At 37.4% G+C, this 23,049-nt stretch overlaps 1 protein-coding gene across 3 annotated transcripts in view; it reads right to left on the bottom strand.

Moving 5' to 3' along the window:
• F8 (coagulation factor VIII) overlaps nucleotides 1-23,049 on the bottom strand; it is a 292,803-nt gene that overhangs the window by 103,351 nt on the left and 166,403 nt on the right. For all 3 annotated transcript variants that reach the window (XM_053579849.1, XM_053579850.1, XM_053579851.1), the window contains one exon: nucleotides 13,437-13,646. In XM_053579849.1, the coding sequence (XP_053435824.1) occupies nucleotides 13,437-13,646 (210 nt within the window). The remainder of the gene's footprint in view (nucleotides 1-13,436; nucleotides 13,647-23,049) is intronic.

Here is a 23,049-nt window from a genome sequence, read left to right on the forward strand (position 1 = left end):
GGCGCCCTACCGACTGAGCCACAGGCGCCGCCCTGACAAAGTTTTAATAACCAGAATCCACAGAGAACTCAAATGTATAAGCAAGAGAAGAACAAGTGATCCTATCGCGGTCTGGGCAACGGACTTGAAGAGAAACTTCTCTGAAGAAGACAGGTGCATGGCCTACAGACATATGAAAAAATGCTCATCATCCTTAATCATCAGAGAAATGCAAATCAAAACTACTTTGAGATTGCATCTAACTCCAGTAAGATTAGACCATATCACAAAATCTCAAGACCAGAGATGTTGGCGTGGATGTGGAGAAAAGGGAATACTTCTACACTGCTGGTAGGAATGCAAATTAATACATTCCTTTTGGAAAGATGTTTGGAGTACACTTAGGGATCTAAAAATAGATATGCCATTCAATCCTATAATTCCTCTACTAGGTATATACCCAGAAGATCAAAAATCACATTAGAACAAAGATATTTGTACCAGAATGTTTATTGCAGCCCAATTCATAATTGCTAAGTCATAGAAAAAGCCCATGTGCCCATTGATCCACAAATGGATTAATAAATTGTGGTATATATACACCTTGGAATATTATGTAGCCTTAGAAAGATGGAGACTTTACCTCTTTCATGTTTACATGGATGGAGCTGGAGCTTATTCTTCTTAGCAAAGTATGTCAAGAATGGAAGAAAAAGTATCCAATGTACTCAGCCCTACTATGAAACTAATTTATGGCTTTCATATGAAAGCTACAACCCAGTTATAACCTAAGAATATGGGGAAGGAGGAGAGGTAGGGTAGAGATGGGGGTGGATAGGCGGAGGGAGGGTGATTCGTGGGATTACACCTGCGGTGCATCTTACAAGGGTACATGTGAAACTTAGTAAATGTAGAATGTAAATATCTTAAGACAATAACTAAGAAAATGCCAGGAAGGCTATGTTATCCAGTGTGATAAAAATTTGTCAAATGGTCTATAAAACCAGTGTATGGTGCCCCATGATTGCATTAATGTGCACGGCTATGATTTAATAATAAAATAAAATTTAAAAAATACAACCTTATTCATGAAAACAGGCAGCAGGCTAGAAAACAAAAGGGCCGTGGTTTGCCAACTTCTGATGTCAATGGTCCACCCACTGTGCCTTTCATGGAGCTTTAAAGGATGACCAATTTTTAAGATGGTGGAAAAAAGTCTGGCAATTTTTCCTATTTTTTTAGAAATTACCCCAAGGAATGAAAAACAGAACACTAACTCTATCTTAATTAAAGTAGAAGATATCTGAAGCCATGAAACCACAAAAAAAGTAAATGCAGTCAATGTCAAACAGGTATCAGAAGATATGAAGAGTGGATGGTAATGCCCTGCCAATTTAAGAACATTCCCAAGCTAACATACTTTTCCATACTAAGTTTCACACTTTAATAGTAAACCCCCCCAGTGATTCATTGTAACAATGGGATCAAAGTATACAAGCTAGAATCAGCAACTTTGCTGAACTTCTTTAAATGTAAGACTCAAGTGGTAGGTAGGAAAGATGAGACCTGAACAAATAATCACATAGACAAGCAACTTTTGTAGTACGAATCTGTTTATGAGTGGAGGGGTAAAAGAGATTCTGAAATTTAAACAACACTTCAGCCTTAATCTTGATGAATGAGAGAGAATAAAAGGCTGAAAACTCACCCTACAATCAATCACCTGTCATAAAGAGAATTTATGCCAGCCTGAAACTCACTCCTGATGCCCCACTGATATATCCACAGGACATTATGCAAAAATTTAGAAGTAACTCACTTCAGTGACAAATAATAACAAAAAAGGAACAAGATTCTACAAGATAAAAGGAAGAATGGGACAACAAAAGCAAATAAAAGAAAAACACGAACCAGAAAAATGTTTCTGGGGAACAGATGAAACTCGCCATAATCAAATACATCACCATAAATTTAATCAAATTAATGAGACTATCACATCTGTAAAACTAAAACTTAATAAAAAGCTACAAGAATTTAAAGAAGACATATAGATCAATGGGACTGATGGAAAGTCCAGAAATAAACCCTCACATTTACCATCAATTGATTTTCAACAAGGGTGCCAAGACAACTTAATGGGTAAAGAATTATCTTTTCAGCAAATGGTGCCAACACAACTGAATATTTACATGCAAAAATAGATAAACAAAAACAAATTGGACCTCTTTTTCACACCATACACAAAAATTAACTCAAGCTGGTTCACTGACATAAGTAGCCAAAACTGCAAAACTCTTAGAAGGAAGGATACAATTAAGTGTCTGTGACCTTGGGCTAAGCAAAGCCAAAAGAAGATTTTTTGAAAAGAGTAGTAAAGTTGATTAAACTCTGGCAAAACTAGCCAAGACCAAAGAGAGAAGATAAAATTTAATTAATAATGTAATAATTTTATAAATCAAAAGGAACAATCTTACAACTCTTCAGTCATTATGAAGACAATAAAAAATCCATATATAAATTTATGCCAATAAATTTGAAAATTTAGATGAAATTTTTGTAGCACAGATTCCTAGGGAAACATTAGCAATTACAGAGTGAAATCCTCTAAACTATTTTGCATAAATCTAGTTATAAAACTGAATAAAAATATAAAATTATTCTTGCAGGAGAAGAAACATAATGTAAAGTAAAATGTGGATCTAATCTAAGAATTTTTTCCCAAATTGAGAAACAGCAATGAGCTCATAAACAAAGATCAGCAAACATAATAAAAAGCGAGTCACCATGAATGCAAGTCAGCAGAAACAGGAAACTATAGAGATAAATCTTAAAGTATTGCTGATATTAAAATTGTTAGAGAAGACATAATATGAACAGCTACGTGCAAAATGTTTAAATAATGAATGATAGAAATGGAAAGATAAATGCACGACAATAAACTGCCAAGAACAGACAGCTTCAGAAAAATTATGTAGCCAAATGTATGAAACATTGGCAATATATTGCAATAATATTAATTTGTATAATGAAGTAGGAACTAAACTTAAAGAAAATAAAACTAAGGAAATAATAAAGAAGAGAAATAAATGAAATAAAAAAAATCAAGTAGAGAGAGTTGATAAAAGCCCCAAATTTGGGCAGCGCCCATACCTCAGTGGGTAGAGTGCTGGCCACATACCCCCATGCTGGCAGGTTCGAACCTGGCCCGGGCCACTAAACAACAACAGCTGCAACAAAATATAGCTGGGCGTTGTGGTGGGAGGCTGAGGTAAGAGATTCAGTTAAGCCCTGGAGTTTGAGGTTGCTGTGAGCTGTGATGCAACAGTACTCTACCAAGGGCAATATAGTGAGACTCGGTCTCAAAAAAAAAAAAAAAAAAAAAAAAGCCCCAAAATTGTTCTTTGAAAAAGCAAAAATTGCAAACTTATCCATTAATAGATAAATAAAGTAAAATTATCATTCTGGCTCTCAGTTTCTGCATATCAAAACAATGGTCGTTTTATTAACTCACATAGCTTTTGTCTGCCAAAAATGTGGGCAGGTCTCAACTGAGTGCTTGTGGCTCAGGGTCTTTCATGTAGCTGTAAACCGAAGGTGGTTAGAGCTGTAATAAAGAATGTGAGGCTGTACCAGCTTTGAGCTGGCTGGGCATCTCTACCTTCATGTAGTCTCGGTATTTTCCATATGGGCTCTCTACATGGGCTAGTTTGAACTTCCTCATAGCATGGCAGCCTCTCCAGTCAGACTACTAACATAACAGCTCAAGGGTTGGCTTAGTCTGCTTTGTGCTGCTATGACAAAACATCTGAGACTGGGTAATTCATAAAGAAGAGAAATTTATCTTCTCATAGCTCTAAAGGCTATGAAATCCAAGATCAAGATGGTGACAGGTTTGGTTGTCTGGTGATGGTTTCTCTGTGCTTTCAAGACAATGCCTTGTCATGGTGAAGGGTAGAAGGGAAAGTGAGCCAGACAGTACATGAAGCTTCTTTTGTAAGTGTGGGTGAAAGCTAGAGCAGGTTATAGCCCCGAGTTTCAGCTCCCCTGCAGCAATGTGTGCCTATGGTGGCAAAGGGAGGTTGGAATGGCTGGCAGAGTTGATGAGGAAACAGTCTGGAAAATGTCTAGATAGAAACCAACAGCTTTGAGACTGAATATAAATAAAACTAGAAAGTAATTTATCATTGCTCTAGCAGATACTGTGCAGATGCAGTCAACTTGACCTGAAGGCTGTTACTTTCCTTCTTTAAATTCTCCCCAAAGTATTCTTTGATTTATAGCTTAGTACTCCCCCTGACCTTCAGCCTGATATCTTTATTCCTTGAACAAAGAACTACCTGTTTAATTAGAACATAAAACTGTTATCTTTTCACTTTTTGCCTTGTGTATGCAGGCCCCCAAATTTCTCATAAATAACCTTGGATATGGGGCTTAAGACAGTGACTGTTAACCTTGTAAGGAGCTGATACAGTGTTGTCTCCCATGGGTCAGAACACTGCGTGTGTAAATTTTGCAGCGTTCTTCTCCCTTTGTCTGCCAGACCCTAAGTGGTCTGGAAAGGTTCCTGGGCAGAGGGACTCTCAGTCTGCCCAGTTGCTGCTCAGTTCTAGAGTTACAACATATAAGGGCCTTAATCTCACTGATGAGGGAGGAGCCCTCATAACCGAATCACCTCTTAAAGGCCCCACCTTTTACTAATATCATATTGTCAACATCTGAAGTTTGCAGGGGACTCATTCAGACCATCGCAGGGTTCCAGAGTAAATGTTTCAATGAATAAGGTATAAGCTGCTTTGCCTTTTCTGACCCAGTCTTGGAAGTTATGTGTTGCCACTTCTATCACATTTATTGGGGGATAAACATGCCCATATCAAGGGTAGTAGTTTGAGATTCCATCTTCAATAGGAGGAGTGCCAATATTATATTGGAAAAAGAGGATGTGGAATTGGATATATTATGGTAGTAATCTTTGAAAAGTACACTGTGCCACCTACTTCACAACCAGATTGTGCTTAAGAATGAAAAGTTGATTTAACATTAGAAAAGTTAATCAACAATTCACTTCATTATCAGATATGTAGGCATATAGAATTGATATGGAAAAGGTATTTGATAAAATTTAAAATTCAATGTCTACTCATGATTTAAAGGTTTTAGCAAACTGGAAATAAAAGGAAACATCTTTTATGATAATATTCTATATGTCCTAGCTTTCCAAGTAAGGCAAGCAAAAGAAAAAATAAATGTAAAGATTGGAAAAGAAGAAATAAAACTGATTGGATTGTTCATGTAGAAAACCAAAAGGGTCTATTACATAATTTATAAGAAAATTTGTCCAGTTCTTCAGGAAAAAATCCATATCTAAAAATCATTTTATGTCTATATAAAATATCAAAAGGAATAATGTAAAATTATCAACAATAGCATTAAAATATGTAGTAAGTGTGAATAAAATTAACAAAAGAAGTGCAACACTGAAAGCTTCTGCTCAGTAAGTGAACAAGTTCAAAGTGCCTTTTAAGTGGGCTGAAGAGAGATTTAGGGTGTCTACCTGCTGGGATTTGAGAAACTAGCAGCCTCCAGTCGTATCAGAACTGTGATTAACATCTCATACCCCAGAAGACCACGTGTTGCCCAGACAATATTCAATAACATATACATACTGCTTTGTTTTTGGTTGTGTTTTTTTTTTTTTTTTGGTTTGGTTGTTTTTTTTTGTTTATTTTGATGTTGTGGATTGTTGTTTTGTTTTTTAAGTTCAACCTTTTCCATACAGATCCTTTTTCTTTCTCAATTTTTCTAGTTTAATTATAATTTCCCATTGCTGCCTATTTCAATAATTAGAACTTCATTTTTGTTAGTGTTTCTACCGCTATTATTTGGTTTTTCCAGCCAATTTTATCCCGTAAAGTTTTCTGTTTGCTTGTTTTGGTTTGATTTATAGCATTTTTGTCTTTCCTCTCTACTTGGTGGAGGTGGGATGCTGTGTCCGATCAGGTTAGCAAAGAGCTGCTGACCTCAAGGGAACCACCCAACTGGGCACCCCCAGAAGGTGGTTTTTTTTTTTTAAGGTTGTATCAAAGTACCCTACTGTACACCTATATTGCTCTGTCTCCCTCTTTCTGTGCCTCTCTTCTTTTTGTCAATATTCCTTTTACCCACCCCCTCTCCTTTCTCTATTTTTCTTTTTTTTTCCTTATCACTCGGTCCTCCTTTCTTTCATCTCTTTTTTGCTCTTAAACCTCCTCACCCTTCTGGTCCTGTAACCCTTAGTCCACAGGCACGAGAACTTAAAGAGCAAGAGGAAGTGAAAGGAAAATTAGGGCAAGGAAACAGATAAAAGAAATCACCCATGAGGAAGAATCAGCAGAAAACTCCAGGCAACATGAAGAACCAGTCCAGAACAACCCCGCCAAGGGACCATGAGGTAGCTACTGCAGAGGATTCCACCTATACAGAAATGTTAGGAATGACAGAAAGGGAATTTAGAATACACATGTTGAAAACAATGAAAGAAATGATGGAAACAATGAAGGAAACTGCTAATAAAGTGGAAAATAACCAAAAGGAAATCCAAAAACAGAATCAAATCAGAGATGAACGATATGAAGAATATAAAAAGGATATAGCAGAGCTGAAGGAAATGAAACAGTCAATCAGGGAACTTAAAGATGCAATGGAAAGTATCAGCAACAGGTTAGACCATGCAGAAGAAAGAATTTCAGAGGTAGAAGACAAAGTTTTTGAGATAACTCAGATAGTAAAAGAGGCAGAAAAGAAGAGAGAGAAAGCAGAATGTTCACTGTCAGAATTATGGGACTTTATGAAGCGTTCCAACATACGAGTTACAGGAATTCCAGAAGGGGAAGAAGAATGCCCCAGAGGAATGGAAGCCATACTAGAGAATATTATAAAAGAAAATTTCCCAAATATCACCAAAGATTCTGACACACTGCTTTCAGAGGGATATCGGACCCCAGGTCACCTCAACTCTAACTGAGCTTCTCCAAGACACATTGTGATGAACCTGTCCAAAGTCAAGACAAAAGAAAAGATTCTGCAAGCTGCCAGGAGTAAGTGCCAGTTCACCTACAGGGGCAAATCCATCAGAGTGACCGCAGACTTCTCTAATGAAACTTTCCAAGCAAGAAGACAATGGTCATCTACCTTTAATCTACTTAAACAGAGCAATTTCCAGCCCAGAATTCTGTACCCTGCTAAGCTAAGCTTCAAAATTGACGGAGAAATCAAATCATTTATGGATATACAAACATTGAGGAAATTCGCCACAACAAGACCAGCTCTACAGGAAATACTTCAACCTGTTCTGCACACTGACCACCACAATGGATCAGCAGCAAAGTAAGAACTCAGAAATTAAAGGACAGAACCAAACCTCCACACCGATGCAAAACATAAAACTAAGCAATGGACTCTCACCAAATAAGACGAATAGAATACTACCACTCTTATCAATTATATCAATAAATGTTAATGGCTTGAATTCCCCACTGAAGAAACATAGATTGGTTGACTGGATTAAAAAACACAAGCCATCCATTTGCTGTCTGCAAGAAACACACTTGGCTTCAAAAGACAAATTCAAGCTCCGAGTCAAGGGTTGGAAGACAATTTTTCAGGCAAATGGAATTCAGAAGAAAAGAGGAGTTGCAATCTTATTTTCAGATACATGTGGATTTAAAGCAACTAAAGTCAAAAAAGACAAACATGGTCACTTTATATTGGTCAAGGGAAAAATACAACAGGAAGACATTTCAATTCTAAATATCTATGCACCCAATTTAAATGCTCCCAGATTCTTGAAACAGACCTTACTCAGTCTGAGCAATATGATATCTGATAATACCATAATAACAGGGGACCTTAACACTCCTCTTACAGAGCTGGACAGATCCTCTAAACAGAAATTAAACAAGGATATAAGAGACTTAAATGAGACCCTAGAACAACTGTGCTTGATAGACGCATATAGAACACTCCATCCCAAAGATAAAGAATTTACATTCTTCTCATCACCCCATGGAACATTCTCCAAAATGGATCATATCCTGGGACACAAAACAAATATCAACAGAATCAAAAGAATTGAAATTTTACCTTGTATCTTCTCAGACCATAAGGCACTAAAGGTGGAACTCAACTCTAACAAAAATGCTCGACCCCACCCAAAGGCATGGAAACTAAACAATCTTCTGTTGAATAACAGATGGGTGAAGGAAGAAATACAACAGGAAATCATTAAATTCCTTGAGCATAACAACAATGAAGACACAAGCTACCAAAACCTGTGGGATACTGCAAAAGCAGTTTTGAGAGGAAAATTCATCGCTTTAGATGCCTACATTCGAAAAACAGAAAGAGAGCACATCAACAATCTCACAAGAGATCTTATGGAATTGGAAAAAGAAGAACAATCTAAGCCTAAACTCAGTAGAAGAAAAGAAATATCCAAAATCAAATCAGAGATCAATGAAATTGAAAACAAAAGAATCATTCAGAAAATTAATGAAACAAGGAGTTGGTTTTTTGAAAAAATAAATAAATAGATAAACCACTGGCCAGCCTAATGAGGAATAGAAAAGTAAAATCTCTAGTAACTCAATCAGAAATGATAAAGGGGAAATAACAACTGATCCCACAGAGATACAACAGATCATCTCTGAATACTACCAGAAACTCTATGCCCAGAAATTTGACAATGTGAAAGAAATGGATCAATATTTGGAATCACACCCTCTCCCTAGACTCAGCCAGGAAGAAATAGAGCTCCCGAACAGACCAATTTCAAGCACTGAGATCAAAGAAACAATAAAAAAGCTTCCAACCAAAAAATGCCCTGGTCCAGATGGCTTCACTCCAGAATTCTATCAAACCTTCAAGGAAGAGCTTATTCCTGTACTGCAGAAATTATTCCAAAAAATTGAGGAAGAAGGAATCTTCCCCAGCACATTCTATGAAGCAAACATCACCCTGATACCAAAACCAGGAAAAGACCCAAACAAAAAGGAGAATTTCAGACCAATCTCACTCATGAACATAGATGCAAAAATTCTCAACAAAATCCTAGCCAATAGATTACAGCTTATCATCAAAAAACTCATTCATCATGATCAAGTAGGCTTCATCCCAGGGATGCAAGGCTGGTTTAACATATGCAAGTCTATAAACGTTATCCACCATATTAACAGAGGCAAAAATAAAGATCACATGATCCTCTCAATAGATGCAGAAAAAGCATTTGATAAAATCCAGCATCCTTTTCTAATTAGAACACTGAAGAGTATAGGCATAGGTGGCACATTTCTAAAACTGATTGAAGCTATCTATGACAAACCCACAGCCAATATTTTACTGAATGGAGTAAAACTGAAAGCTTTTCCTCTTAGAACTGGAACCAGACAAGGTTGTCCTCTGTCACCTTTACTATTCAACGTAGTGCTGGAAGTTCTAGCCAATACAATTAGGCAAGACAAGGAAATAAAGGGAATCCAAATGGGAGCAGAGGAGGTCAAACTCTCCCTCTTTGCTGACGACATGATCTTGTACTTAGAGAACCCCAAAGACTCAACCACAAGACTCCTAGAAGTCATCAAAAAATACAGTAATGTTTCAGGATATAAGAGCAATGTCCACAAGTCAGTAGCCTTTGTGTACACCAATAACAGTTAAGATGAGAAGCTAATTAAGGACACAACTCCCTTCACCATAGTCTCAAAGAAAATGAAATACCTAGGAATATACCTAATGAAGGAGGTGAAGGACCTCTATAAAGAAAACTATGAAATCCTCAGAAAGGAAATAGCAGAGGATATTAACAAAGGGAAGAACATACCATGCTCATGGATGGGAAGAATCAACATTGTTAAAATGTCTATACTTCCCAAAGCAATCTACCTATTGAATGCCATTCCTATCAAAATACCAACATCGTACTTTCAAGATTTGGAAAAAATGATTCTGCGTTTTGTATGGAACCGGAAAAAACCCCGTATAGCTAAGGCAGTTCTCTGTAACAAAAATAAAGCTGGGGGCATCAGCATACCAGATTTTAGTCTGTACTACAAAGCCATAGTGGTCAAGACAGCATGGTACTGGCACAAAAACAGAGACATAGACACTTGGAATCGAATTGAAAACCAAGAAATGAAACTAACATTTTACAACCACCTAATCTTTGATAAACCAAACAAGAACATACCTTGGGGGAAAGACTCCCTATTCAATAAATGGTGTTGGGAGAACTGGATGTCTACATGTAAAAGACTGAAACTGGACCCACACCTTTCCCCACTCACAAAAATTGATTCAAGATGGATCAAGGACTTAAACTTAAGGCATGAAACAATAAAAATCCTCCAAGAAAGCATAGGAAAAACACTGGAAGATCTTGGCCTGGGGAAAGACTTCATGAAGAAGACTGCCATGGCAATTGCAACAACAACAAAAATAAACAAATGGGACTTCATTAAACTGAAAAGCTTCTGTACAGCTAAGGACACAATAACCAAAGCAAACAGACAACCTACACAATGGGAAAGGATATTTGCATATTTTCAATCAGACAAAAGCTTGATAACTAGGATCTATAGAGAACTCAAATTAATCCGCATGAAAAAAGCCAACAATCCCTTATATCAATGGGCAAGAGACATGAATAGAACTTTCTCTAAAGACGACAGACGAATGGCTAACAAACACATGAAAAAATGTTCATCATCTCTATATATTAGAGAAATGCAAATCAAAACAACCCTGAGATATCATCTAACCCCAGTGAGACTGGCCCACATCACAAAATCTCAAAACTGCAGATGCTGGCGTGGATGTGGAGAGAAGGGAACACCTTTACACTGCTGGTGGGACTGCAAACTAGTACAACCTTTCTGGAAGGAAGTATGGAGAAACCTCAAAGCACTCAAGCTAGACCTCCCATTTGATCCTGCAATCCCATTACTGGGCATCTACCCAGAAGGAAAAAAATCCTTTTATCATAAGGAAACTTGTACTAGACTGTTTATTGCAGCTCAATTTACAATCGCCAAAATGTGGAAACAGCCTAAATGCCCACCAACCCAGGAATGGATTAACAAGCTGTGGTATATGTATACCACGGAATACTATTCAGCCATTAAAAAAAATGGAGACTTTACATCCTTCGTATTAACCTGGATGGACGTGGAAGACATTATTCTTAGTAAAGCATCACAAGAATGGAGAAGCATGAATCCTATATACTCAATTTTGATATGAGGACAATTAATGACAATTATGGTTATGGGGGGGGAAGAGAAAGAGGGAAGGAGGGAGGTGGGTGGGGCCTTGGTGTGTGTCACACTTTATGGGGGCAAGACATGATTGCAAGAGGGACTTTACCTAACAATTGCAATCAGTGTAACCTGGCTTACTGTACCCTCAATGAATCCCCAACAATAAAAAAAAAAAGAAGTGCAACACTTTTATAGAGAAAACTATACAATCTTATTGAGAAATATTTAAAGAAGTTCTAAATAAATAGACGCAATTGGAGAGGAGAAGAGGTTTAAGTACTGAGGGGGCCTGAAAAATGGAGTCTGCAAAATGAGCATTACTTCTTTGAAATGATTACAGCAGTGAGTTTTATGTTACGTAAATTTCACCTCAATAAAATAAACAAATAAACAGGATCAGACTTTACCATATTGAACACAGGATGTCTTCTCTAAGAGCTTCATTTAGCTTGACCATTGTAATCTGTGACACCATACTATTTTTTTTTTTCCCTCAAGGAATATAAAGCAAAGTTTTGTCTTTCAAATTTAAGTGATTGCCAAAGTAGCTTAAAAGTTTCTCAAAATATAGATATTTTAATATTTTTCCCTGCCTACACACATATCACACAGACTTTCAATAATAACCATAGTATATGTACTGTTTTGTAGCATATATATTATAATATATTTCTCTATCTAATTGTGAGTAGTCTTCCATTCCATTATTTTTAATGGCTGTATAGTATTCCCATAATATGAAAGAGCCATACTTACTTCATCCTCAATTGTCGGACATTTACATTTCTTCCAAGTATTTACTAGTACCTTTATAAATAATGCTGCCACATATACCCTTGTATATAATCTTTTGCACATAATCATTCAGATATATTTATTCATGTTTTATGCTAGGCACTGTAAACATGAGGAATATAATAATTAACATGACAGACAAGGTATCTGCCCTCAGAGAGCTTACAACTTAGTTGGGAGACAGAGGCATAAACACATAAAAATAAATGAGCAAGATACTTTCAGAGGTATTATTGGGATTCTGCCAGGTTCTTCTTCAATCACTTCACACAGAAATATGTCATTTGAAGTAATGCAAACATGTGCTTATGTATGATGACATTAGTTTTTATTCACCATAATTTTCCCCCATGAGGATTTATCTCCAGAAAAGCCATATAAATAAGAGAATATGATCTGTTAGTTTTATGTTCTTCCCTCTGCAGGTGATGGGAGTAGGAGGGAGAAGCAAGCAAGTGCTTGTTAGTATGAATGTAGAGCAGTCTGTGTTGTAATTGGGGCTGGTGATCTTAAAAGCCTTGTAGTGGTTATTGAGGCAGAGGGAGAATGAGATGTTGACTGCCACATTTGTTCTGACAGCCTCATAGTGCTTTAAGAGTATGTGTGCAAAGTGGATTTCCCAAAGGCTTCTAAGTGGTATTTACCCAGAAATACAAATGTTCAGAAGACACCTAGGAACATATTTGGCTCCCACATATTCATTGCATGTCTAAGTACATATTCACCACTACAATTTAGCAAACATACTGAAAGATTTGACCGTTTAATTAGACAATAGATCTGGTATTTGTTTTTCTATCCCTGAGATACTTTGCTTAGGTCTCCAGTTCCATTCAGGTTGCTATAAAAGACATTATTTAATTCCCTTTTATGGGTGAGTAGTATTCCATGGTATATTATATACAGGGTGGACATAAAGTTTGTGTGCAATTTAACATAGTAAATTGTACACGAACTTTTTGTCTATCCTTTATATTATAGGCATAAAGTGATGTAAAGTTCCTCGGAAATAAAGAAGAGTGGATTATTGTATTTGGTATAGTGAACACTGTTCTGGTGATGGGCACACACTTAAAGCCCTGACTTAAGCATTATAAAAGATATCCATGTAACAAAAACATTTGCACTCCCTTAATATTTGAAATTAAAAAGAAACACTCAAAAATTTAGCTTTTGGCAAGTAAAGACACATTTTAGAGCAAACACTTTTAAGTTGAATACTTCATTTTGTGCTGTCATTAAAATGCAATTACCGAAATCACCTAAATCACTTCACTGTTTGGTATCTGCTCACATGTGAGCTAATGGGAAAAAAGCATAAGACTAGCTAGCTAAGTAATTGCTACTGTTCATAAAATAATATAAATAATTTACCTGGGTTTTCCATTGACATGAAAACAGTTTCTCCTGAGAATGGGAATAGGGTAAGTGTGTCTTCATAGACCATTTTGTGTTTGAAGGTATATCCAGAGAAGAAGACAGAAAGGAAGTCAGTCTGTGCTCCAATGCTTAGAATGTACCAGTATGCCACCTCATGTAAACAAATTGACAACTGCAAACTGTCAAAAACATAGCCATTGATGCCTGCAAAATAATGGGGAAAAGGAGTTTAGTAGTATCTAAAATTTATTATTTTGAGTTGTGATTTTCATTGTATATTAGGACTTATTATATGTTATGTCCATTACTTTACTCCTATGAAGAGATAGCATCATTCTTTTCCTCCCAAATGTAAATATTTAATATTTAATCAGCTGGGCTGCAATCCAAAAATGAGGAGAACATCACAGACCATCACGGTAAAGATGGATTTGGATGCTGTATGGGCTAGGCAAGCAGTTAGATGAGGAGCAAGGTGTTCACATGATCTCAAAGTATATCCCTTCAAACTGTTTATTAGTTGCAAGGGAGAAAATAGTAACTACAGAGGGGATAAAGCAGGAAAAATTACATTTTGGAGTATAAAGTCACTAGCCTTTCTATGCACCAATAATAGTCAAGCTGAGAAACAAATCAAAGACACAATACCCTTTACAGTAACTTAAAAGAAAATTAAATGCCTAGGAATATAACAACAGACTTGAAGGATCTCTACAAAGAGAATTATGAAACCCTGAGGAAAGAAATAGCAGAAGACATTAACAAATGGAAGAACATACCATGCTCTTGGCTGGGAAAATCAACATTATTAAAATGTCCATACTATTCAAAGCAATCTACAGATTTAAGGGAATCCCCATTAAAATACCAACATCATAATTTGAACAACTCAAAAAAAATGTTCTTAATTTTATGTGAAACCAGAAAAACCCCACATGGCCAAGGCAATTCTTAGTAATAAAAACAAAGCCAGAGGTATCACTCTACTAGAATTCAGGTTACATTACAAGTCCACAGTAATCAAAACAGCATGGCACTAGCACAAAAATAAAGACATAAATCTATAGAACACCATAGAAAACCTAGAATGGGAAAAGATATTTTCATGTTATGAATCTGACAAAGGGCTGATAAATAGAATCTACAAAGAACTCAAATTAATCAACAAAAAAGAGCAAACAATCCCATCTATGACTGGGTAAGAGATATGAACAGAAACTTCTCTGAAGAACAAATGGCCAAAAAACACCATGAAAAAATGCTCATCATCCTTAATCATCACAGAAATTCAAATCAAAACCACCCTGAGATATCACCTAACTCCAGTGAGAATATTCCCAAAGCCGCAGATGCTGGTGAGTGTGTGGAGAAAAGGGAACACTTTTACACTGTTGGTGGGATTGCAAACTAATACAGCCTGTTTGGAAAGAAGTATGGAGAATCCTCAAAGAACTAAAAATAAGCTTTCCATTTGATCTCACAATCTCTTTTCTAGGCATCTACCCAGAAGAAAACAAAATTATTTTAGCATAAGGACATTTGCACTAGAATATTTATCACACCTCAATTCACAATTGCCAAGGCATGGAATCAATCCATGTGCCCATCAACCCATGAATGGATTAATAGACTGTTATATATGTATACCATGGAATACTATTCGGCCATAAAAAAGAGATTTTACATTTTTTGTATTAACCTGGATGGAGTTGGAGAACATTCTCCTTAGTAAAAGTATCACAATAATGGAAAAGCAAGTATCTAATATACTCAATACTAATATGAAGCCAGTAGACCAATTAATGCATGCCCACATAAGAGAAAAACTCAATTTAATTAAAGTTGGGGGGAGAAGAGAAGAAAATGGAGGAGGGAGGGGGATTAGTGTGCTCCCAAATAATGGCCAAAATGTAAGGGTATATGGTGGTATACCTCCTGGGTGAGGAGCACAACTACAATTTGGACTTTACCTAACAAATGCAAACAATGTAACTTAATTGGCTGTACTCTCATATTAATCTGAAACAAAACAAAACAAAAAAGCGGAAAAAAAATCTTGAAAGTATGATTAAAGTTAACAACTGGTAATGTCCCAGATTCAAGGAAAAGAAAGAAGCAGAATAATTAGATCCCTTTTACTAGAACCTTGTACTGCAGGGAAGCAATTCTGTAAATGACAATATTAGTTGATGCCATTGGAATGCTGACTGCCAATTAAAAAAATGTATCAATATGAAATGTACAGGATTTTATATAGTCACTCTAGTTATGTACAAGAATATATTTATTCACAGGAAATACACAACAAAGTATCAAAAGGTAAAGGGGATTTATTTATTATGCAATTTATTCTTGAATAAGAAACAAGTAATAAAAGTGTGTCTATAAAGAAAAAAAGAAAATGTTAAATACAGCAAAATGTTAAAAATTGGTGAATCTGGGCAAAGGATACATATAAGTCCTCTATATAATTCTTGTAACATTTTTGTAAATTTCAAATTATTTCAAAATAAAGAGCTAATCAAAAATAATACCAGTTTTTTTCTATAAAGATAATTGCTTCTGAAAGCCTCTTCCATCCGTCCAACCATCCATCCATCCAGTCAGCCACTCAATAAACATTTTTCTACTGTGTTACCAGGTACTGTGCAAGATGGTGGCCCACAAATCCATTAAGCAATGCTCAGACACTGGCTTAGTGTAACTAAGAATCAAAATTTCTTTTTCTACACAGTATTAAATAGAATAAAGCTATGGTAATTATTATAAAAGTGTGAGCTTAATGCAGCAATAGGCAAATATATCAGAATAATGAGTCCAGAAACTGATACAGATATAAGTGGAAATTTAATACACAATAAAGGCAGCATCTCAAATCAGCTGGAGAAAGAAGGAGCTATTTCATAAATTATGATGGAAAATATGACTATTCACTTGAAAAAATAGATTTCACTCTATTTCATGTCACTAACAAAAGCAAATGCTGTTAAAGTCACCTAAATTTGAGTCTCAGCTGTTTACAGAAGCCAAGAATTCTACTGCAAGTGGTTAACAGATTGAAATAAGGCAAAGCACCAAGCTATAATCAACTAAATTGTCTGCATACCTCACTTCCATTTTCTGTCCATAAATGCTACCTGGCCATGTTGCTGGCCAGTGTTCTTTGTACATATTCTGGTCTGAGTACTGCCTGATTTTAGAATTATGAATAAAAACCAATTAAGATCTTTACATTAAAAAAATAACAAAAAAAGATCTTTAGGCTCGGTGCCTGTAGCACAGTGGCTATGGCGCCAGCCACATACACCGAGACTGGCAAGTTCGAACCTGGCCCGGGCCAGCTAAACAACAAAAAATAGCTGGGTGTTGTGGCAGGCACCTGTAATCCCAGCTACTTGGGAGGCTGAGGCAAGAGAATCACTTAAGCCCAAGAGTTTGAGGTTGCTGTGAGCTGTGATGCCACAGCACTCTACCAATGACGACATAGTGAGACTCTGTCTTAAAAAAAAAAAAATCTTTAAATTTGTCATGATTGTGCCTTTTGATACTCTACATGGATTAAATAATTACATGCGTTTTGGGAAATACGTGTATGTACACACTTCTCTGGGTACTGCATTAGTCTGCTAGGCCTGTCATGACAAAGTACCACAGGTTGGGTGGCTTAAACAACAGAAATATGTTTTCTTACAGTTCTAAAGGATAAAGTCCACGATCAAGATGTTGGCAGGATGGTTTCTTCTGAGGCTTCTCTTTGTCTTACAAATGGCTGCCTTCTCTCTGTGTCTTCACATGGTCTTTACTCTGTTAACATGCATTCCTGGTGTCTCTGTGCATAGAAATTTCCTCCTCTTATAAGGAAACTAGTCATATTAGATTAAGATCCATTCTCACAACTTGATTTTAACTTAACTCCTTTAAAGATTCTATTCTCCAAATTTAGTCTCCTGAAGTACTAGGGTTAGGGCTTCAACATATGAAGTAGGGGAAGGACACATTTCAACTTATAACTAGTAGTACATTTCCTAAGCCAATAGGATAAACCTATCTTCTGCCTTATATAGTTCCAAATATTTTCCCAAGGTACTTTCACAAATTTACATACTGACAAGAAATGTATGAGAGTTCTGGTTCCTCCACATCTTACTAATACTTGGTATGGTCAGTCTTTTTATTTTATTTAATTTAATTTTATATTTTCTTTTCTTTTTGAGACAGAGTGTGGCATCATAGCTCACAGCAACCTCAAACTCCTGGGCTCAAGTGATTCTCTTATCTCAGCCTCCTGAGTAGCTGGGACCACGGGTGTCTGCCACAATGCCCAGCTATTTTTAGAGACAAGGGCTCACTCTGGCTCAGGCTGGTCTCAAACCTGTGAGCTCAGGCAATCCACCTGCCTCGGCCTCCCAGAGTGCTGTGAGCCACCATGCCTTGCCATGGTCAGTATTTTTAATTTTAATTTCAATTTTTATCTTTTTAATTGTGGTGTATATAATGGTATCTCACTGGTGTTTTTTTAATCTTATACTGTTTGGTTTATGTCACATCTCATTCCTGACACCACTTGTCAGGGCCCAAGACTGGCCAGGTCTCAGGCCCGGCTTAACTAGGTTCCAGACGCAGACTGCTAAGTTACCTTGCCCAGGTCCATTAGGTGCCTGAGGGCTATCTACTTTAGCTGGAGGGAGAGAGAGAGAGAGAGAGAGAGAGAGAGAGAGAGAGAGAGAGAGAGAGAGAGAGAGAGTCTTAGAGAGAGTAAAGCAGTCTTCTTAGAAAGATAGATTTTAGTCTTTAGTAGAGCTTGGTAATCTTCAGCAGAGAGACGCTGTGCTGGTGTTCTGCAGGCAGGAGAGAAGACAGAATCAGAGTAAGCGAGTCCGTGATAGAATGCACATGCTCCCGACTGCCTGGTGCCTCTCCACACCGCAGGTGTAGAGACTGCCAATTCACCACTGCTCTCATCTCGGGAGCTCTCATGCTTGTTAGGAGAGCTAAATCCCTCTCCATGCCCTTTCCACCAAGGTGTTCCATTATTGAGCTATACAGGTATTTCTTGTAACTCTCAGTCCTCCTAGCCATAGGCTATACGGGCTGCTACAGGTTTATTCATTAATTTACATATTATTTTGACATATTAAATATTTATTCATTAATTTACATATTAATTAGTTATTAAATAGTTATTTCAATTCACTGGAATGTAACCTCCATCACACTTAATTATTAGGATGACTGATTCTTTTCTATCAATCTTCTTAAAATTTATTTTTAATTGACAGGAAAAATTAATATATCTTTACAGTATACATCATGATGTTTTGATATATCATGATGTATCATGTAATGGCTAACTCAAGCTATTTAACATATACATTACCTCACATAATTACCATTTTTGTGGTGAGAACACTTGAAATCTACCCTTTTAGAAATTTTTAAGCATATGTAGAATGTAAATGTTTTGGCACAGTAACTGAGATAACGCCAGAAAGGCTATGTTAACCACTGTGATAAAAATGTGTCAAATGGTTTATGAAGCGAGTGTATGATGCCCCATGATCATATCAATGTATACAGTTATGATTTAATAAAAAAAAAGCATATGTGTACAATACATTATTATTAACTGTAGTCACCCTGGTGTACAACAGACCTCTTGAATTTATTTCTTTTGTCTAACTGGAATTGTGTGTCCTTTAACTAACATTTCCCCAACCCTCCTCCTCCACTCTCTGGTAACCACCATTTTATTCTCTATGGGCTCCACTATTTAAGATTCCACATGTAAGTGATAGCAAATGGTATTTGTCTTTCTGTACCTAGTTTATTTCACATAACATAATGTCCTCCATGTTTGGATGTTATATGGAATATTGTTGCAAATGACAGAATTTTTCTTTTTTAAAGGTTGAGTAGCATTCTGTTGTATGTATGTACCATATTTTCTTAATTTATTCATCCATTGATGGACATGTAGGTTGATTTCGTATCTTGGCTATTGTGAATAGTGCCACATTGAACATGGGAATACAAATATTTCTTTGACATACTGATTTCATATCTTTTGGGGATGTCCACAATAGTGGGATTGCTGGTCATATGGTTAGTTCTATTTTTAATTTTTTTGAGGAATCTCTATGGTGTTTCCCATATGGCTATATTAATTTACATTTTCACCAAAAGCATACACGAGTTCTCCTTTCTCCCCATCCTTGTCAACACTTGTTACCTTTTTTTTTTTTTGAGACAGAGTCTCACTATGTTGCTCTTGGTAGAGTGCCATGGCATCACAGCTCACACAACCTCAAACTCTTAGCCTTAAGTGATTCTCTTGCCTCAGCCTCCCAGGTAGCTGGGATTACAGGTGCCCGCTATTTTCTTGTTGTAGTTGTCAACAAGAAAACTGGCTATTTTCTTGTTGTAGTTGTCATTGTTGTTTGGCAGGCCCAGGCTGGGTTCAAACCTGCCAGCCCCAGTATATGTGGTCAGAGCCCTAAACACTGAGCTACTGGTGCTGAGCCAACACTTACTACCTTTTGTCTTTTTCGTAATAGCCATTTTGACATGTGTGAGGTGATATCTAATTGTTTTTATTTATTTATTATTAAATCATAGCTGTGCACATTAATGCAATCATGGGGCACCATACACTGGTTTTATATACCATTTGACATATTTTCATCACACTGGTTAACATAGCCTTTCTGGCATTTCTTAGTTATTGTGTTGAGACATTTACACTCTACATCCAGTAAGTTTCACATGTACCCTTATAAGATGCACCGTAGGTGTGGTCCCACCAATCACCCTCCCTCTGCCCATCCTTCCTCTCCCCTTCCCTCCCTCTCCCCCTTCCCCATATTCTTAGGTTATAATTGGGTTATAGCTTTCATATGAAAGCCATAAATTAGTTTCATAGTAGGGATGAGTATATCAGATACTTTTCTTCCATTCTTGAGATACTTTACTAATAAGAATATGTTCTAGCTCCATCCATGTAAACATGAAAGAGGTAAAGTCTCCATCTTTCTTTAAGGCTGCATAATATTCCATGGTGTACATATACCACAATTTAGTAATCCATAATAATGGATAGGGTCTTCTGACCCTATATGGATACCCTTGATTGCCTTTTCTCCCTAATTGTGATGGCTAAAACTTCCATTACAATGTTAAAGAGCAGTGGACACAATGGGCTACCTTGCCTGGTTTCTGATCTGAGCGGAAATGATTTCAATTTAACTCCATTCGATATGATATTGGCTGTGGGTTTGTTGTAGATGGCCTCTATTAGTTTAAGAAATGTCCCTTCTATACCAATTTTCTTTCCCCAGTGGGAGAAAATTTTCTTCCAAATCTTCATTTTCTCCCACTGAGGAAGTTGTGGCTGAGGGAATCCCTCTTGGCCCTGGGTCCAGCTTGTGCTTTCATTCACAGTGGCAGTGGGACTTATTTTTGATGAGTTGTGTCCATGGAGTTGCCATGAAGCTTAGGCATAAGGTGCAAACATGTAAAGGGACTACAGCTCTGAGATCTAGGGTGATAAGGGCATTGATGCCTGATGTGTAGTCACCCCTGCTGCTGCATTGGTAACAATATATAAGATGCAGACACTTGTGAAGCAGCCAAGGGAACAGACAATGGGAGCTCAGGCATTCACAGAGTTAGAGCAACTCTGGGATTGGGTCAGAGCCTAGCTCTCCATTGCTGCTAATATTGTACCCAGGGTACAGACACACCTACAGCTGTGTTGGTAGCAATTTTTGAGGTGTGTATGCTTGTGAAATGGTCAGGAAGCTGATAATGGGAGCACAGGTATACACAGAGTTATAGTGGCTTCAGGGTTATGGCAGGGCATAGCTCTCTATGGTGGCTGAGCCACTGCCCAGAGCAGAAGCACACTCCAAGAGAAGTTGGCTCTTGAGTCCAGGGTGTAAACTAGCTTACTAGATGGCTTTAGAGTGTGAGACCTGGGCAGGCCCAATGCATGCACATAGTAAGGTCTGGAGTGTAGGCACTTGTTGGGAAGCTACATGTCTGGAGTTGGGAACACACAGGGTTAAGAGAGGTGGTGGCATTTTTCTTTTGCCAGCCCGATAGGCATAAAGTGCTATCTCGTTGCTATTCAATTTTGTATTTCCCTGTGTAAGATAGTACAATGAAAAATGTATTTTCATGCCTCTGATTATTCAGATTTACGTATACACACACATGTATGTATGCATGTGATGGGCTGAATTATGTTTCCATACAAAACTATGACTTGAAGTCTTTTTTAAAAATTTATTTATTATTAAATCATAGCTGTGTACATTAATGCGATCATGGGGCACCATACACTGGTTTTATATACCATTTGACATATTTTCATCACACTGGTTAACATAGCCTTCCTGGCATTTTCTTAGTTATTGTGTTAAGACATTTATATTCTACATTTACTAAGTTTCACATGTACCATTGTAAGATGCACCATAAGTGTGGTCTCACCAATTACCCTTCCTCCGCCCATCCTCCCCCCTCCCCTATGACTTGAAGTCTTAACCCACAGTACCTCATAATGTGTCTGCATTTAGAGATAGTGTCTTTAAATAACTAATAAGCTAAAATGAGGTCACTAGGGTAGGCCATATCCCAATATTACTGGTATCTTTATAGAAAGAAAAGATTAGGACACAGACAGACATACAGAGAGGAAACCATATGGGGACACTGGGAAAAGCTGATCATCTGCAAGCCAAGGAGAGAAGTCTTAGAACAGTGTTTTTCAACCTTTCGTATGGCATGGCACACTTCAACCTATAGTTAAACTTCTATGGCACCCTTAAATTGTGTTGATTAAAAAAAAAAAGAGTACACTTACTGTGCTTTGAACTTCTTTTGAAAATAATTTATTTATTTTTATTTATTTTTTTTAGCAACAGAGTCTCACTTTGTCACACTCAGTAGAGTGCTGTGGCATCACAGCTCATAGCAACCTCCAGCTCTTGGGCTTAGGTGATTCTCCTGCCTCTACAGGTGCACACCACAACACCCGGCTATTTTTTGTTGCAGTTTAGCCGGGCCGGGTTCAAACTCACCAACCTCAGTATATGGGGCTGGCATCCTATTCACTGAGCCACAGGAGCCACCCATGTTTATTTATTTTTTGAGACAGAATCTCACTCTGTCACCCTGAGTAGAGTGCCGTAGTGTCATAGCTCATAGCAACCTTGGGCTCCTGGGCTCAAGCAATCCTCTCGACTCAGCCTCCTGAGCAGCTGGGACTATAGGTGCCCACCACAACACCCGGCTAGTTTTTCTATTTTTACTAGACACAGAGTCTCCCTCTTGCTCAGGCTGGTCTTGATTTCCTGAGCTTAGATGATCCATCTGCCTCAGCCTCCCAGAATGCTAGGTTTACAGGCATGAGCGACCACACCTGGCCCTTTTGAAAATAATTTAATTGGCTTGGCACCTGTAGCACAGTGGTTACGGCACCAGCCACATACACCAAAGGTGGCAGGTTTGAGCTTGGCCTGAACCAGCTAACCAACAATGACAACTGCAACAAAAAAATAGCTGGGTGTTGTGGCTGGTGCCTGTGGTCCAGCAGCTTGGGAGGCTG

Source organism: Nycticebus coucang, chromosome X (genome assembly GCF_027406575.1).
Source record: "Nycticebus coucang isolate mNycCou1 chromosome X, mNycCou1.pri, whole genome shotgun sequence".
Classification (NCBI taxonomy): Eukaryota; Metazoa; Chordata; class Mammalia; order Primates; family Lorisidae; genus Nycticebus; species Nycticebus coucang.